Here is a 16,135-nt window from a genome sequence, read left to right as displayed (position 1 = left end):
GAAATGACAGGGTCCTCTAAGGAAATGGCAGGGTCCAATTAGCTGTTAGCATGGGTCTGCACTTAATTAGCATGAGGGGGCTTCACAGGAGGAAGATTGTCATTGCATGGGACTTTCCAGCCTGGGTGGATTCTGTCACTTCGGTTGTCTTATCAGGCTGTCTCCTCAAGGCCTGACACCTGGAGGAAGCTGCCAACTGACATATTGGGGCTTAGGTTTGCTTCGGCCTAACAGACGGCACCTAACAACAACAACAACATGCAGTAAAACAGAGTACTGCATATAGTAATAGACCTTTATGGCATGATGTCAACATTTGTTCTGCCCCAAGATACCTAAGGAGTATAACAGAGCCCCTTCTCGACAGTGATGGTGACTTACTGCAGTGATTCTCAAGAGTCATAGCCTAATGGGGAGAAATTATCAAAGAGGAAAAAGCTGTGTGGAAATCAGAAATTTGAAAACCTCTTCAGGTAATTCTGTGCCCTTAAAGGGCAGAGCATCTCCTCTCAGTTCCTTTGAGAATCACTTACCTCTGTTGTTGTTGTTGTTAAGTGCCGTCGAGTCGTTTCCGACTCATAGCAACGCCATGCACAGCAGAACGAAACACTGCCCGATCCCGCACCAGCCCCACAATCCCTGCTATACTTGAGCCCATGATTGCAGCCACCGTGTCAATCCATCTCTTTGAAGGCCTCCCCCTCTTTCGTTGACCCTCCACCATACCAAGCATGACATCTTTCTCCAGTGAATGGTCCCTTCTTACAACATGGCCAAAATAGGTGAGACGAAGTCTGGCCATTCTTGCTTCCAAGGAGCATTCTGGCTGCACTTTCTCCAGGACAGATCTGTTAGTTCTTTTAGCAGTCCATGGTACTTTCAGCATTCTTCGCCAGCACCACAACTCAAAAGCATCAACTCTTCTTCGGTCTTCCTTATTCATTGTCCAGCTCTCACATGCATACCAGGCGATTGGAAATATCATGGCTTGTGTCAGGCGCACCTTAGTTCTCAAGGAGGTATCCTTGCTCCTCAGCACTTGATACAGTTCCTTCGCAGTTGACTTTCCCAATGCTACACATCATCTAATGTCCTGACTGCTGCTTCCGTTGGCATCAATTGTAGAACCAAGCAACGTGAATTCTTTGACAACCTCAATCTTCTCTCCATTTATTGTGATGCTGCTCATTGGTCCAGTTGTGAGGATTTTTGTTTTCTTTATATTGAGACGTAATCCATACTGCAGACTGTATTCTTCAACCTTCATCAGTAGGTGCCTTAAGTCATCCTCACTTTCAGCAAGCAAAGTTGTATCGTCTGCATATCTCAGGTTGTTAATGATTCTTCCTCCAATCCTGATACCACGTTTTTCTTCATATAGTCCAGCTCTTACCTCTAGGTAGTATTAAAGTCCATACTTTTCATCCAACACATGCCCTCTCCTCTTTGAAGTCCTAATCAATACCATATTTAGAATTAAGCTTTACTTTGGTCCAAAGCCTCTTTCTCAGTTTCAGCTTTATGTATAAGCTTCTTGAGAGATCTGAAATCATATCTAAGTCTTTTATCCTCTAAAACACAGCTCTGTGTCTTAAACATGTTCTGTATATAGTTTGAGAGCTCTGGTGGCGCAGTGCCTAAGGCATTTGACTGCTAACCAGAAGGGCTGGCTGGTCAAACCCACCAGCCCTTCGGAAGGAAGATGGGGCAATATACTTCCATAGTGATATCGCCTTGGAAACCCAAGGGGGGGTCGCTATGAGTTGGATCCGGCTAAATGGCAGTGAGTTTGGTTTTTTTTTTTTTGGTTATATATAGTTTGTATTAAATAAATATTTGAGACTATTAGTCCAAATTTAGCAGTAATTCTGCCTAAAATAGAAGTCAGTTGGCAAAATTCTTTTGATTGGATGTTGCTAAGAGTAGATATAAAATATTAATTCTTTGGAATAAATACTCATTTTTACTCAACCCAGAAGGGAAAATTTGAGAGTTGTTTTTGATTGATTGATTGTATTAGATTAGAACCAGATTCTTCTTTGCTTTTTTTTTTTTTTTTTAATACTCCAGTTGCTTTTAAAAAAACATTATCTTAGTTTGCACTTTGGTGGATTAACAAAGGAACATTTTTATTCACTTGATCAGGGTAGGGTGATGAATTGGCCTGGCCATCAGATTATAAACTTGAATTGGCATTTTAATTGTAGTAGGTGTGGTGAAGAGAAAACAAATCCTTAAGTTTAATAAACTTGAATTGGCCTTTTAATTGTAGTAGGTGTGGTGAGGAGAAAAAAGTTCTCAAATTTTGTAACTCCTTTTGCCTTCAAATGAGTTTATTATGTGAGTAATATATTAACTCATAGAAAGGTATTAATTTTTCTTATTTTTTCTTCACATGTTCATGAGTATTTTTCTTTACTAATTTTTAAGGTTTAAAGTACTTTTCTTTCTGAATAAGATCAAAATAATTATTTGCTAATAAGGTGTTTTTTTATTTAGGGAGTCATTTTTCTAACACATGTTTTTATAAAAATAGTTTACTATAGTTCCTCAGAATAGATTTAAATAAGTAAGATGCTTTGGGGGAATAAAAAAAAGACAAAGTCAGTTACTTTAATCTTATGACTAGGGGTTATCACTTGAGACTCTGCTATTAGAAACCTCTTTTGAGACAAGGAAAAGTAACTTGTGGTTTAATTAATTTTCTGATATTTAATTTTCATTTATGTTATTAGAATACCAGGTTAAAATGTGCCTTGTGGCTGTCATAGATTTTTTCTTACTACATTGCTTGCATTGATAATATTGTAGTGTATTCAACATAAATTATATAAGATTAAAATCAGGAAAATACCAATTTCCAATCTTTTTCTTAATCTTTAAATTTTCTTTGTTTTTTGGTTTAAGGTCATGGATGATGAATCAGAAGAAAAAGAAGCAAACTCACCTTAAAATAATCTGGACTTTCTTTGAGCCCACAGAGGTGTATATCTTGATAATATATGCACTAATCGTTTATTATTAATCTGCTAAAGAACTTGACAATTAATAAAATATGTCCTTCTTTAAAGAATGATATAAATACTGCATGTTTGCTTGACCTCATATGAGTTATTTATAACATCCTGAATCATCTGTACACGTAGATTTTATCCAGGGATATTTTTATTTTTGTTCTTTCTTTTCTCATAGCTCCTTCCTTATATAATGTGTCATACAATTAAAAATACATTTTCCCATCTTATTTATTTACTTTTTCAATAGAGAAGTAAATGGAGAATGCTTTTTAAAATATGTAAAAATGGCTTTGCTTTTTGTGAGATGTTTGAAACTATTTTTACTGAAGTTTTAAGATAGATTTTTTTAAAAAAAGACGTAATTCTCAGTTAAAAATGGTATCTAGATAGTAGCCCCACGGTAGTAGCTCCTGTCGTCTTTTCAAAAAGACAATAGCAACAAATCATAATGCTTAATTAAAAACAAAAAAACACCAACCAAAAAATGCCACCAACTTCCAAAATTGGAGAAAATTTCCACTGACTGTAAGATGGAAAGAGTTGAATTGAAAAAAACTACCCAAGTATGCCCAGGCTTTACCTCTCTGATAAATGATGAAGGGATGCTTTGGTCCATCTTCTACTTGTTCCTCCTAACTTAGAGATCTGTAATCTATGCTATGTCGGAAATGTAGATAGTTATCTTTCTAGCATCGGGATGCTGCTTTTTCAGACAGCCAAAATAGTGAATTATCCATCTCTCTCATTTTTCTGTAGTATTTCAGAGATGTCAGTTCACAGAAAATACTGAGAAAGGAAAATGGGAAATAGCAGTGATATATTGCATCTCTAGAGTGGTAGTCCCCAAAAGTATAGCAATTAAGATAAGGATGGAGAAAGGAAGAATTCCAACAGTTGTGAATGCTGGAATTGAAGTTTTTATTTTTGTGCACTGGACAGTGAGATAGGAGAATTACAGCGCTGTTATAGAAGAATTCAGGCTAGACACTGAGAATTGCTTTGCAAACTAGGCAACTCAGCGACCCCTCCTTGGGTTTCCGAGGTGGTATCTCTATGGAATTAGATTGCCCAGTCTTCCTTCCAAGGAGTGACTGGTGGAACCTGTTCTTTAGTTATAGAAAATTTAGATTGTGGAAGAGATGCAATTGTTACAATTTTGGGGTATGACCATGAAAAGTGGGTGAAGTAGGTAGAGGATTAGATTACTAGAAGAGAGAAAATCATGGAACTGAGTGGTAAAGGTATTGGGAAAAATTTCTAAAAAAGGGAGCACCCATGAAAAAAAAGAAAAGGGGAAGAATGGGTGCAAAAAGGGGCATGAAGGCAGCATCCTCTGACCTTCTCCAGCCTCAAGAAGGAGCCACAGAATCACCATCAGCAGCCCAAGGCTTATTCCTATGAGGCCAGACTTGTTGCCACCCTCCAAACTTTTTACCAACTTGGATACCAACTGTCCCTCCCACAGCATTCATGACCTCTCTTCTTGTTTGATAATTCATTGCAGTGGCCACATAGAACTCACAGACAATACTCACAACTATGGGGTTTATTAGGGAAGTAAAAGGCTACAATTGAAGTTCAAGAATGCTTTCGGGATACAGTTCTTCAAACAGGACAGTCTCCTGTCTGCTATGCCCTCAGGCATGCCTCCCAGGCCCTTGGCCTCTGCCCTGCTGTTGCAAATGTTATAAAGCTCTTTTAGCTCTGCTGATATGTACACCAAGGTGTACCCCACTCTGCCAGCAAGTCTCTCAGCTTTTTGCTCCATCAACTGGCAAGGCCACTGCTGTCTCGTGCCTCTTGGTTCCACTGCTTCTCTCTCTCAGCTTGGATGTTTCTGCCAAGGACGTCCAGCACAAGGTTCTTTGATCCAAGGACATGCTCCACTTCACCTCCAGCTCTTCTCTCTTGATGGCAGTGAGAGCCCCTTTCTACCTCTAGGAGGCCTCATTTTAAGCCTGGCAGAATACCTTCTTTGCATGGTCTCACTCAGTTATCTGGTGGGAGTCACAAAGACTATGGCTAGAAAAGCCATAGTAATTCACTGTACCACAGTGGGGAAGAATATTCTAGGCATAAGAAAGAAGCAATGTAATCAGAATTTAGAAGGTGCAAAATATATTTGAGAACTGTAAGAAGCTAAATATACCGTGTAAAGTGAAAGATCTTAGCTGGAAATGATGTAGAAGTAGGTATTGGGGAGTATGGAGAGTACTACAGATACTTTTGGTTGTCTTCCCAACATCCAGTCCCCCATTTTTTCATACTAAGAGTTCCTCTCAGTTATCAGTTGGTAGTAATATGCCCAAGGAAGGTACATTCCACCCCAGTCCCAGGGGACAAATTAGAGTCTAAACCAGTCTGTCTTAGATTCTTAGTGTTGCCATGACACAAATAACAAAAGTGGGTGGCTTTAAAGAACAGAAATATATTGTCTCACAGTTTTGGAGGCTAGAGGTCCTAATTAGGGCATTGACTTTAGGGGAGAGTCTCTCCTTTTCAGTAACTGTGCATTCCATGACATTTCTTGGCCTGTAGAAGGTTCCTGCAGGGCAACAGGTTTCTCTTTATATATTGCCTTTCTGGCACTGTGCTTGTAGTTATGCCAAGATGATTTGCTAGGCCACACTCTTGCAAAGGGATTGGACAATTTGGTATGCAAATAAAGTATGTACAGTTCTTACAGAGATTGGTTGGTTACTATGCAGAATAAGTGACTGTGACTTACCTAGAGGATTGGTCAGTTTTGCCATTCTGCTAGTGTTAGAAGAACCTATTACACAGAGATTAGAGGGAGCCTCACTACCAACAAGAAGGAAAGCTAGGAGTGGAGCATGTCCTTTGGACTTGGGACCCTATGCTAAGAACTTCCTAGACCCAGGAGACAGAAAGCTGTAACACTAGAGATAGCACAAGACCACGCAAGATGGCTCCAGCAAAGAGAACCAGGAGACTGGCACAAAACAGCTGTAGTGGACTTCCCTACCCAAGAAGCAAAGTGGCTATAGTGGGGTCACTGTCCCACAGAGCAAGACAACTGAATGTCATCAGGCAGGAGGCTTGCTGGTGGATTGAATTGCCTTCAGGCCCTTGACAGCTAAGCCCAAAGAGCTGTAATTCCCAAGTGGACCCAATGGCAGTAGGCCCAGCTCAAGTAGGGGCTGGTGACAAAGACCTGAGCATAGTCTTCCAGCTAGCATGGCCAAGAAGGAACTGAAAGCTATCTTGGTTGAAAGTTGTTCTGGTTGACAAATTATCCTAAGCTGTTCCTGTATACTTCCAAATTGATCCTGATCCTGAATTGTAGCCTCTTACTTCCCTAATAAATCCAATAATCATAATTGTGGTCTTTGAGTTCTGTGTGGCCATTGCAAAAAGGACATGGGGGCGACATCCTCTGACCTCCTCTAACTTCAGGAAAGGGAGAAAGAATTGCCATCAGCAGCCTAAGGCTTATTCCTATGAAGCCAGACATGCCATCCTGCAGGCTTTTTACCATTTCTGACACCATTTGTCACTCCCACAGCACTCACTACTTCTCTGCTGGGTTCATTAATTCATTACAAGGACCACATGTAACTCACAGACAATACTCATGATTATGGAGTTTATTAGGGAAGTAGCAGGCTACAATTCAGGTTCAGGAATGCTCTTGGGATACAGTTCTTTAGTCAGGACAGTCTCCTGTCTACTATGCCCTCAGGCAAGCCTCCCTGACCCTTGGCCTCTCAGCCTGGCCTCTGCCCTGCTCTGGCGAGTATTACAGAGCTCTTTTAGCTCTGCCAATAGGTGCACCCCACTCTGCCAGCAAGCCTCCTGCCCAAAGCACTCAGCTTTTTCGCTCCATGGGCCAGCAAGCCTGTTGCTCTGTCTTGTGCCTTTTGGTTCCTCAGCTGGTCATCTCAGCCAGTCATCTCTCCCATCTCTCTGCCAGGGAGGTTCAGCTCAGGGATCTCAAGTCCAAGGATGTGCTCCACTCCACCTCAGGCTCTACTCGATGGCAGTGGGATCTTCCCCTTCTGCCTCTAGGAGGGCTCACTTAAGCGTGGCAGAATGACAAAACTAAACAATCCCAACATTTGGGTTCCATACACCTTAGTTGTATAGTGCCACACCCACAAGGGTGCCATGTACCATATTTACATTATTAGCAAGCTATCCAATCCCTTTGGTGGGCCACAAGCATGTCACATTTGCTACTTCCACCCAATAATCTGGTGGGAGTCAGAAAGACCATTACTAGGAGAGCTATACCAAGTAATTGACTGTACCACACCACTGGAATGAATTATCAAACAGCAGAGAAGAAAGAGTGCTGTAGGAGGGACAGCTGGCACCAGAATTAGAAGAGTTGGAGAGTGGAGATATGCCTGACCTCTACCTCATAGAAAGCAGTCTTGGGCTGATGATAATGTTGATTCTCCTCTCTCCTACTAGTGAAGTTTGGTGGCTTCTGATGCCTACTAGCTTATAGTTCCTCACATAATCTCTTCCCCCGGGTATGTCTGCAACTATTGTCTTTTAATAAGACACCACTCAGAAGTGATTAGATTTATGATCTATCCTACTCTGCCATGACATTTTTAGCATAAAAAAAAAAAAAAAAAAGAACTCCTAAACATGGTCATATTTACTAATTCAAGGTTTTAACTTTTTTGGGGAACACAATTCAACCTTTAACACAGTCATTTTAACTCCATTTTTCTTGGCCAGTCATTAGTCTAAAACCTACAGAGTACTTGCCATTGAGTCAATTCTGACTCATGGCAACCCCAACTCACGGCAACCTCAGATATGTCAGAATAGAAATGTGTGCCATAGCACAGTCACATCAATGACTAATATTTCAGAAGTAGTTTAGGGTTTTTCTTTTGAGGCACTTTGAGTCCCTTGGACTGGAACTGCCACCCTGTTAGTTAGTAGCCAACCACAATCATTTGTACCATCCAGGGGAGCCTAGTCATTACTCTCTTATTTGCCATTGAGTCAATTCTGACTCTCAGTATCCCCGTGTGTGCAAAGTATAACTGCTCAAGGCTGTGGCCTTTCAGAAGCAGATTGCCAGCTCTGTCTTCTGAGAAGCCTCTGGGTGAGTTTGAACTGCCAACCATTCAGTTAGCGATTAACTGTTTGCACTACCCAGGGACTCCTTTAGTCATGAGTCATATGACTCAGCTCTGGCTAATGAGCTGAATGTAACAGAAAATCAGTTGGAGAGTTCTGGGAACATTTCCTTCCTTCATTGAGGCAAAAAGAGAATTAATTAATCCCCAGAAAGAGCACTCTTTTCCCACTTTTCCTTCCTATTTGGTACACTATAATGTGAGGCTTAACGTTTGAGGCTATTACAGTCATCTTTTAATCATGACAAAAACCCAGTCCAATAAGAAGGACATAAAGGAAAGAAAAAGAAAGTACATAGATTCTTGAGAACCTTCCTGAATTCCTGGCCTAAGGGAGGAGAGAAACTTTCCTTATCTTCATAGGTGCTACTTTCTAGTGGGCAAGAGTCTTTTCTATTTCTTCTTTATTCCATAACCACAATGAGCAAAAGCAGTTGTGTGTGCACATGCATATATGTCTGTTTTTTATACAAGAATATGAAGCTGGCTAGTCTTTAGTCCAAATAGGAATCTCTATCCTTTTTGGGAAATCCCAGACTTGGCATTTCATCCACATTGGAGTTATTAGCCTATGATAAGTCAGTCCACAGGCAGTTTGCAGAAGTGACTTTGGTGTCCCCTGAAAGAAATGCTGGAAAATAGTAGTCATTCTGTTCTTTCAGCTCTAGGCAGCTCTCTGAATGGTCCACCCTTAATTCTGGCTCTGATCATGCCTTTTTATTGTTACTGGATGCCATTGAGTTGGTTCTAACTCATAGTGACCCCGTGTACAACAGAATGAGACACTGCCTGGTCTTGTGCCATCCTCATAATTGTTGCTATGTTTGAACCCATTGTTATAGCCACTGTGTCAATCCATCTCATTGAGAGTCTTCTTCTTTTTCACTGACCCTCTACTTTACCAAGCATGATGTCCTTCTCCAGGGACTGGTTCCTCTTGACAACATCCAAAGTGTATGAGATGAAGTCTTGTCATCCTCACTTCTAGGGAGCATTCTGGCTGTACTTCTGCATAAAGGGCATGAAGGAGGTGTTGTCTCACCTCCTCTAACTTCAAAAGAGAAGAGAGAATCACCCTCAGCAACACAGCCCAAGGCTGATTTCTATGAGGCAGAAATCAGACATGCCACCATCCTCCAACCATTTTACCAATTCTGACACCAACTGTCCCTGCTATGTACTCTCTACTTCTCTGCTGGGTTTGATAATTCATTGTGATGGCTGCACAGAACTCATGGACTATTACAATTCATGATGACAGGCTCTATTAGGGAAGTAACAGGTTACAATTCAGGATCACGAACGATAAGGTTACAGTTCCCCGATAAGGATAGCCTCCCTGAGCTGTGACTGAAGCCAGGTCTCTCTCTGGACCCTAGCCCCTCAACCTGGCCTCTGCCCTGTTCAGGTACTCAGGGGGCAGCCTGCAGTAAGCCAGCCCAGGACCGATGGAAGGCAAGTGTCTGTGTCCCTGGAGTGAGTGCCTGGGTGGGGGTGAGGGAGCAGGCCACAGTAACCCAGCCCAGGACCAGCAGAAGGCAGGTGTGTGTGTGTGTGTGGAGCGAGCACCCTGGGGGGGCAGGCGGCAGGCAGTAAGCTAGCCTGGGAAGAGTGGAAGGCGGATGTCTGTGTGTGTGGAGCACCCCAGGGGGGCAGGCTGGGTAAGCTGGCAGAGCAGGGGAGACCAGGAAATGAGCAGAGTAGTTTGGAACAGCTAAGGGAGGCAAACTTGTCTGTCAGTTTGTCATACTGTGGTGGCTTGTATGCTACTGTGATGCTGGAGGCTATGCCATTGCTGTTTCAAATGCCAGCAGGGTTACCCATGGTGGACAGGTTTTAGCAGAGCTTCCAGACTAAGACAGACTTGGAAGAAGGAAGAGGCCATCCACTTCTAAAATAATTGGCTAGTGAAAACCTTATGAATAGCTGTGAAACATGGTCTGATATATTACTGGAAAACTTTATGAATAGCCCTGAAACATTGTGTGATATGTTTGACAGAAGATGAGCCCCTCAGATCAGAAGGCACTCAAAATATGACTGGGAAGAGCTGCCTCCTGAGAGTAGAGCCAACCTTAATGATGTAGACAGAACAAAGCTTTCAAGACCTCCATTTGCTGATATGGCATGTCTCAAGATAAGAGGGAACAGATGCAAACAAACATCCATTAATAATTGGAACACAGGATATACGAAGTATGAATCTAGGAAAATTGAAAGTTGTCAGAAATGGAATGCATAAAGATCATATCCTAGGCATTAGGGAGCTGAAATGGACCAGTTTTGGCCATTCTGAATCAGATGATCATATGATGTACTGTGCCGGGAATGACAAATTGAAGAAGGCTGGCATGGCATTTATCATCACAAAGAATGTATCAAGATCTACCCTGAAGTACAATGTTGTCAGTGATAGGATAATACCCATACGCCTATAAAGAAGACCAGTTAATACTACTGTTATTCAACCTACACACCAACCACCAAAGCCAAGGATGAAGAAATTGAAGATTTTTACCAACTTATGCAATCTGAAATTGACTGAACATGTGATCAAAATGTGCTAATTATCACTGGTGATTGGAATGCAAAAGTTGGAAACAAAGAAGAATGATTGGGAGTTGGAAAATATGGCCTTGGTGATAGAAATAACGCTGGACATCACATGATAAAATTTTGCAAGACCAACAACTTATTCATCACAAATACTTCTTTTCAACAACACAAATGGCAGCTATATACATGGACTTCACCAGACAGAGTACACAAGAATCATACTGACTACATCTGTGGCAAGAGGTGATGGAGAAGCTCAGTATCTTCAGCCAAAACAAGGCTAAGAGCTGATTGTGGAACATACCATCAACTTCTCAAGTTCAAGTTCAAATTGAAGCTGAAGACAATTAAAAGTAGTCCTGGAGACCTTTTAGCCAAACAATTGACAGGCCCAAGAAATAAACAGTAACACCTTGATTATGTCCCTCCTGAATTTAGAGACCCTCTAAAGAATAGATTTGATGCATTGAACACCAATGACTGAAAATCAGAAGAACTGTGGGATGACATCAAGAACATCATCCATGAAGAAAGCAAAAGGTCATTAAAAAGATAGAAGAAAAGACCAAAATGGATTCAGGAGAGCCTCTGAAACTTGCCCTTGAATGGAGAGTAGCTAAAGCAAATGGAAGAATCAGGATAAAAGAGCTGAAAAGAAGATTCCAAAGAGCAGCTTGAGAAGACAAAGTCAATTATTATAATGAAACGTGCAAAGACCTGGAGTTAGAAAATCAAAAGGGAACAATATGGTTGGTATTTCTAAAGCTGAAAGAACTGGGGGAAAAAAATTAAGCCTTGAATTGCAATACTGAAAGATTCCATGGGCAATGTGTTGAATGATGCAGGAAACATCAAAAGAAAATGGATGGAATACACAGAGTCACTATACAAAAATAATTGGTAGGTGATCATCCATTTTGGGAGGTGGCATATAATCAAGAACCAATGGTATTGAAGGAAGAAGTCAAAGCTGCACTGAAGGAATTGGTGAAAAACAAGGCTCCAGGAATTGACGGAATACTGAGATGTTTCAGCAAATGGATGCCATGCAGGAGGCATTCATTGGCCTACACCAAGAGATTTAGAAGACAACTAGCTGGCCAACTGACTGGAAGAGATCCAGATTTTTACCCATTCCAAAGAAAGGTGATCCCACAGAATGTGGAAATTATCAAACAATATCATTGATAACACACACAAGTAAAATCTTGCTGAAGATAACGAAACAAAACAAAACAAAACAAAAATGGTTGCAGCAGTATGTTAACAGAGAACTTCCAGTAATGCAATCTGGATTTAGAAGGAGACATGGAGCAAGGGATATCATAGCTGATGTCAGATGGATCTTGGCTCAAAGCAAAGAATACCAGAAACATGTGTTTTATGGACTATGTAAAGACATTCAATTGTGTGGATTATAACAAATTGTAGATAACATTGAGAAGAATGGGAATTCCAGAACACTTAATTGTACTGATGAGGAACCTGTACATAGACCAAGAGGCTGTCATTCGACCAGAACAAGGGGATACTGCATGGTTAAAATCAGGAAGGGAGTGTGTCAAGTTGTATCTTTTCACCATACTTATTCAATCTGTATGCTGACCAAATAATCCGAGAAGCTGGACTATATATGAAGACAAATGTGGCATGAGGATTGGAGGAAGGCTCGTTAACAACCTGAGATATGCAGATGACACAACTTTGCTTGCTGAAAGTGAGGATGACTTGGAGCACTTACTGATAAATATTAAAGACTACAGTCTGCAGTATGGATTACATCTCAATATAAAGAAAACAAAAATCCTCACAACTGGACCAATAAGCAGCATCATGATAAATGGGGAAGACTGTAGTTGTCAAAAACTTCTATTACTTGGTTCTGCAATCAGAGGCAATGGAAGCAGCAGTCAAGACATCAAAAGATGTATTGCATTGGGCAAATCTGTTGCAAAAGACCTCTTCCAAGTGTTGAAGAACAAAGATGTTGCTTTGAAGACTAACCAAGCCATGGTACTTTCAATCTTGGTTTTGCAAGACCAACAACTTATTCATCACAAATACTTCTTTTCAACAACACAAATGGCAGCTATATACATGGACTTCACCAGACAGAGTACACAAGAATCATACTGACTACATCTGTGGCAAGAGGTGATGGAGAATGTGACAGCTGGACAATGAATAAGAAAGACAGAAGAAGAGTTGATGCTTTTGAGTTGTGGTGTTGGAGAAGAATACTGAAAGTACTGTGGATTGCTAAAAGAACTAAAAAATCTGTCCTGGAAGAAGTGCAGCCGGAAAGCTCCTTGGAAGCGAGAATGGCCAGACTTCATCTCACCTACTTTGGTCATGCTGTCAGAAGAGACCATTCTCTGGAGAAGGATGTCATGCTTGGTAAAGTGCAGGGTAATGAAAAAGGGGAAGGCCCTCAATGAGATGGACTGACACAGTGGCTGCAGCGATGGGCTCAGGTGTAGTAGGGATCATGGAGTTGGCACAGGACCTAGCAGTGTTTTGTTCTGTTGTACTTAACAGTTGTTGGAGACGAGTCGACAGCACATAACATTTGTTTACAGTTAAACCCTAGCCATTTAATACCTAGATCCTCTTTTCATGTCTCTTTTCAAAAAGGGGCAAATGTAAAGATGCAAAAGTTGAAAGGCTATGTGCAGCTTTTTTCAGGGAACTGTCATTGGTTAAATATAGCTGAACTCTAAAATAAGATTGTTGGGAGATAATAAAACTGGCAGGAGTAAGGTCCTGATAACTGTGTGCACATAGGACTCTGGATTGGTTCTGTAGAGGAAGCGTACCCACTGAATTAGAAGCAGGGAGAACGGGATGAGATTTGTATTTAATTAAAAAACAATTTTTTATTGTGCTTTAGGTTAAAGCTAGTTTCAAATTAGTTTCCCGTTTGATAATAGTTTGTACGTAAAGTGTTTCATAACATTGGTTGCATTCCCTGCAGTGCATCAGCACTCTTCCCATTTCTGCCCTGGGTTCCACATTTCTTTTGATCAGATTTTCTATCCCTTCCTTGCCTTCTCATCTTTGCATCTGGGCAAATGTTATAGTTTTGATTTCTTATCAAAAGTAGAAATTGACTGTTCTAAGGAACACGTTCTTCTCAGGTGTTACTGTTTATTTCATGGGCCTGTCAATTGTTTGGCTAAAAGGTCTCCAGGAATGGCTTTGTTTCCAGGTCAGAAGGGTGTCTTATGGCCATATCTTGGGGGGTTCCTCTGAATTCTGTCATACCAGTAAGTCTGGTCTTTTTTTTAAATTTGATTTGTTGTTCTACATTTTTCTCCCATTCTGCCCAGGACCTTCTGTTGTGATCCCAGTCAGAGTGGTTGGCAGTGGTAGCCAGGCATCATCTAGTTCTTCTGGTCTTGGAGTCCTGTAGGCTGCAGTTCATGTAGTTCATTAGTCCTTCAGACTAATTGCTTTTTTTAGTCTTTGGTTTTCTTTACTCTTATTTTCTCTAGATGGGAAGAGACCAGTAGTTGTATCTTAGATGGCCACTCACAAGTTTTTAAGACCCCAGATGCTATTCACCAAAGTAGGATGTAGAACATTGTCTTTATGAACTTATGAACAATGAACTTTATGAACTATCCACTTACATAGATGTCCCCTAAGTCTATGATCCCTCACCTCTGAGCCTAGGAACTTTGTCCCATGAGGTGTTTAGTTATGTTTAAGAAGTCTTCATGATTATGCCCCTTCTGTGCTCCATTGTCTCTATTAATATACATGCAGCACCTGTAATCGTATTTGTAGAAATATCCACAACCAAATTTATATCTGCAGGTGAATGTGCTCCCTTAACTCTCCCACACACCTTTAGTATACTTATCTATCTATGTATCCATTAATAAATTACTGTTTGTTAATACTATTGTTGCAGGATTGCATATGTTATTGTAATTACCATAGTTGCCCTTTATTCTTGTGTTCCTCTCAGTGTCTTCCTTTGCCTTGGTCATGTGTACTGCCCTCCCCCAGATCTGTGTTTTAAAAAGATCACTTTAATGTAAAGCTGTGTAAAATTAATTATGGGGTATTGTTTTGGTTACCAGTGCCACTCTGACAAGAATATACCACAAATGGGATGCTTGAACAAACAAGAGTTTATTCTCTTATAATTTGGAGGCTTTAAGTCAGAGTTTAAAGTGCCAGGCTCTAGGGGCTGGGTGAAAATCCCTCAACCTTGGGCTTCAGCTCTGCCTCCTGCTCCCGGCCCACTGAAGCTGGAGGCTTTTCTTCACTCAACTGACAAGCCCAAGGTTGACAAACAAAAAGGCACAGTTCCAATGTTACCAAACCACATGGCAGGCTTATTCATTCAAGTCCATTGAAAGTCCCAAGGTTGGCAGAGCATGGCAGGCTGCTGAACAACAATATGGCTACATGCAGGGTTCAAGTGTGCCATAAACTAGAGACCATTCCTCAAGGCTTCTCCTTATATACAGGAAGCAGACCACATTCCTAAAGCAGCTACTCAGCTGCTCACAGTAGATCCCACCATGGAGTTGATTACCAGTCTCACCATGGGGAATACTACATCCAGCTGCCCAGCCACTCAACCAGGCCCAGCCAAGTTGACACACAAAGTTAACTACCACAGGGATGTAGTTAAAGGGATCCATTCAAGGGATCTTTCTAGGCCCTGACTAATCCTTTTTGTTCTTGTCTTGATTTCTTCCTTCTCTCAGGGGCCCAACCTGCTTTTTTTTTCCTTTAATACTTGCCACCATTTTCTCTGTCTCTTGGTGTATGTTTCTCCACAGAATTCCCTAAAAAGTGGGACATACTTGCCCCAGCTGTCCATATTTTTATTATGAACAGGCCTTTTTTATTTTAATAATTTTATTACTAATTATTATTGTAATTCAGATAAAGAACAACAACAACAACAAAAAAAAACTTAGGAAAATTTTTAAATCTTATAAAGTTATTTCAATTATGGTTCTTCATTCCTTTTGAAATGGCAACTGAAAGCCTTGATGGCCTTCTAGGCTGCATGGCAACGAGGACTCTGAGACCCTTCAAATGTGACAGGGCTAAATGTGGGAACAGTGAAATGAACTTCCATAAAGAGATGACAAATGACACCTACTTACTATCATTACTGTGCTGTTGTTTTCAGTTCGTTCAGGACTTTTGATTAGGTGAAAAAAACCTTTCTATTTTGTCACATGTTTGACTTAGACCCAGACATCCCTTTTCTTTCATAGATTATTTATGTTCTTCCTCTCTATACCTTATTCCCAAAGGCCCAGCTATACCAAAGCTCCTACAGATAGGTCAGATAAACAAGGTTCTTCCATATCAATACCTTGACTGGTACATTGGACAAAGGATTCTTTATTGTGGTAGGTTAGTGAGATTATTCAAGGTTGGGTTGGGAAAATTAGCATTCAAACTTTC

General features: G+C 40.9%; 1 protein-coding gene across 1 annotated transcript in view; it reads left to right on the top strand.

Annotated features, from left to right (window-relative positions):
* Positions 1-2,952, top strand: part of NFU1 (NFU1 iron-sulfur cluster scaffold) — a 57,144-nt gene extending 54,192 nt beyond the window's left edge. Inside the window, exon 7 of the mRNA XM_042780846.1 lies at positions 2,908-2,952. Coding sequence (XP_042636780.1) covers positions 2,908-2,952 — 45 coding nt within the window. The remainder of the gene's footprint in view (positions 1-2,907) is intronic.
* Positions 2,953-16,135: the final 13,183 nt, after the last annotated feature.

Source organism: Orycteropus afer, unplaced genomic scaffold (assembly GCF_000298275.1).
Source record: "Orycteropus afer afer isolate SDZICR_OR568_19922 unplaced genomic scaffold, OryAfe1.0 scaffold00065, whole genome shotgun sequence".
Classification (NCBI taxonomy): Eukaryota; Metazoa; Chordata; class Mammalia; order Tubulidentata; family Orycteropodidae; genus Orycteropus; species Orycteropus afer.
The sequence above is the reverse complement of the archived record's forward strand: the minus strand, read 5'-3'. Positions and strand labels throughout refer to the sequence as shown.